General features: G+C 39.9%; 1 protein-coding gene across 1 annotated transcript in view; it reads right to left on the bottom strand.

The window, feature by feature from the left end:
* Nucleotides 1-2,500, bottom strand: part of dync2h1 (dynein cytoplasmic 2 heavy chain 1) — a 107,008-nt gene that overhangs the window by 49,640 nt on the left and 54,868 nt on the right. Inside the window, 2 exon segments of the mRNA XM_068709569.1 lie at nucleotides 769-912; nucleotides 2,374-2,500. The exon segment at nucleotides 2,374-2,500 is cut by the window's right edge and continues 8 nt beyond it. Coding sequence (XP_068565670.1) covers nucleotides 769-912; nucleotides 2,374-2,500 — 271 coding nt within the window.

Genomic DNA, 2,500 nt, shown 5'->3' with positions numbered 1-2,500 from the left:
AGATGAAACGAATCAAGCTGATCTCTACTGAAATAAAATCTATCGAACTAAACTAAATGGAGTTAAGCTCAGTTTTATCAAAAATAAATTGCACTGAAATATTCTCAAACATATATTTCTATCAAATGTGCCCATGTAAATGCACTGCCTACAAAGATGTAACGTGTTCATTTGTGTGCTTCAGAGGTGCTGTTTCCAGTCTTTATGCTAAACCATGCTAAGCTAACCAGCTGTAGGCTTACATTGAAAAGTGGATAATACAAGATTCAGAGACTTCATTGGGATACCTTTTCCCCTCTACAACTTGTCTTCGAGATAATATTCCTGCCATTTTTCTTTTGGGCTAATAAAGCAGTGATGGCAGAGATGGCCCCATGAGTTAAGTCATAACTCATAAGCTGTGACACTGTATTTCATTTCATCGATGTGAAGGAGAAGAGTTGACTTTCAAAAGCAGTGAACATCTTCTGCTACTGTGGAACCGGGTCTCACACAAGCTTTATTGTGTGTGAGTGCGTTACCCTTTATGCCCTGATTGACAAACTGTTATGTGTTTACGTAGAAGCCTACTTTTGAATGTGCATGTAAGTATTTTTGTTAATCAATTGAATTACTTATTCATTAGTCTAACTGCATGAAGGGTTTGCATTGATGTTGATTTCCGTTCAGGGGTGCATTTTTGGAACAATTTTTGCAAAATAAACATGTTAACACCCTGCTGTGTTGGATGAAAATGGAAGTACTAGAAGAGTTATGTCAACCAGTCACCTTCTTGGCCTGAAGAGCTCTTTGGAAGAGGCGGAGAAAAGAAGCAAGGCTGAAGCGGTACATGTTGTTGATCTTCGACAGGTCTGTGATGACAAAATACATCTTGCTGGCACTCTCTGCAAGAGGCAGGTAGGCATCCCGCTCCTACAATGAAAAAAAAGGTGGAAGTGAAAAAGAGGACAGAGAGAAAGGGGGATGAAAAAGAACCAGATGTTTTAGAGAGTTACAAAAGATACCACCGATGGAAGGATCGCAGGGAAAGGGATTTACATGGGGATACAAAGAAAAGTACACAATGTATGATGAGACAGGAGGTGTGAAAACAAAGGTTAATTTCAGAAAAATAAATAAAAGCAACTGAGGGAAAATAACTAAAACAGTTCTGGTTTAACACTGCGCCCTAGAGGATGATTGTGTAATGAATCTACAGTCGCTCCTTGCTTGTGCAACTATGTAATTTGATGTTTTTGCAAACTGCAGCTGTGAGTTTGTTTATCTGTAGACCACTCAAACAAGCTGAAATGGTTGTGCCCAAATACTAGATAACACTGCTTATTTTTAAGTAACAGCCAAAACATCTCAATTTTGTATCCAGGATTGTTCAAGAAATTACACAAAAGTGGAGTCATCTTACTTTTGCAGACTGGGAATAAATGTCATTTTACATTCTGTCTGAATCTCTGACTGTCAGTATCTGTGTACTTCAATGCCTCCCTCTACCTTAGTCTATCTGTGCTCTCTCTCTCTCTCTCTCTCTCTCTCTCTCTCTCTCTCTCTCTCTCTCTCTCTCTCTCTCTCTCTCTCTCTCTCCCTCCCTCCCCATTCCTTCCCTCTCATCAGTGAGGTAGAAGAGAATAGCAGTTGTTGTGAAGGGTTTGTTTATTACACTATGGATGTTTAATACAGATTCTCTTTGAGTCACTATTTTATTTTTTTATGACCAAAAAACCTTTAAAAAAATGAATAAAACACTTAAATGAATAATTCAGTTAATCAGTGTATTTACCTACAGCATAGGCACACCCCCAGTTTAGAGAAACAGTCAGGAGTACCAGCACAGGAGCAGGGTCATGTACTGCTTTGGACGGGGGCAGCAGCAAAACCTATTTTAATACCTAAAATAATCAGTATCATTTTAAGTGTATGCTATATTTAGAATAATTTCCAGAGAGGAACTGAACTGAAAGTGAAATGTATTGTATTTGTCAGTGGGGTCCTGTGGCTTTGAAGAGAGCATAGATAAGTTTCCCTTTCAGTTCAGTTCCCCGTTGGAAAGGGCTGTCTAACGGCAAGATAAAGTGGAGAAAATATTCTTAATATAGCGTACTTTTAGGTGGCTAAAATATATTTTGCTGCTACCCCTGTCCACAGTAGTACATTACTTTTCTCCCGTGTCAGTAATCATGCCTGCCTCTACAAACTGGGGGCCTGCCAACCGCCATCTACTGTAAGTAACACACTGAATATTGATAAGTACCTCATACAACTCCACTTCAAATAATCCGAACAATCCCATTAAACAGTGGGGCAGTGAGGTAAGCCATGAAAGGTTTTCCCTGGCATTTTTTTCAGATTGTGTGTGCATGTGTGCCTGAGGTACAGTACCTGGTCCAGGGATGCCTGCAGCTGGTGTGATTCCAACAGTGACTTCTGGATCAGGGCACTGCTTGCCTTGGTCTGGTTCAGACTGTCTATCAGCTCCCTGTTCTCTAGAATGTTACCCTGAGATGTA

This window comes from Cebidichthys violaceus, unplaced genomic scaffold, assembly GCF_023349555.1.
Source record: "Cebidichthys violaceus isolate CVI_PGR_0920_01 unplaced genomic scaffold, fCebVio1.0.p SCAF_1, whole genome shotgun sequence".
Lineage (NCBI taxonomy): Eukaryota > Metazoa > Chordata > Actinopteri > Perciformes > Stichaeidae > Cebidichthys > Cebidichthys violaceus.
This window is presented reverse-complemented; position numbering and strand designations above follow the sequence as displayed.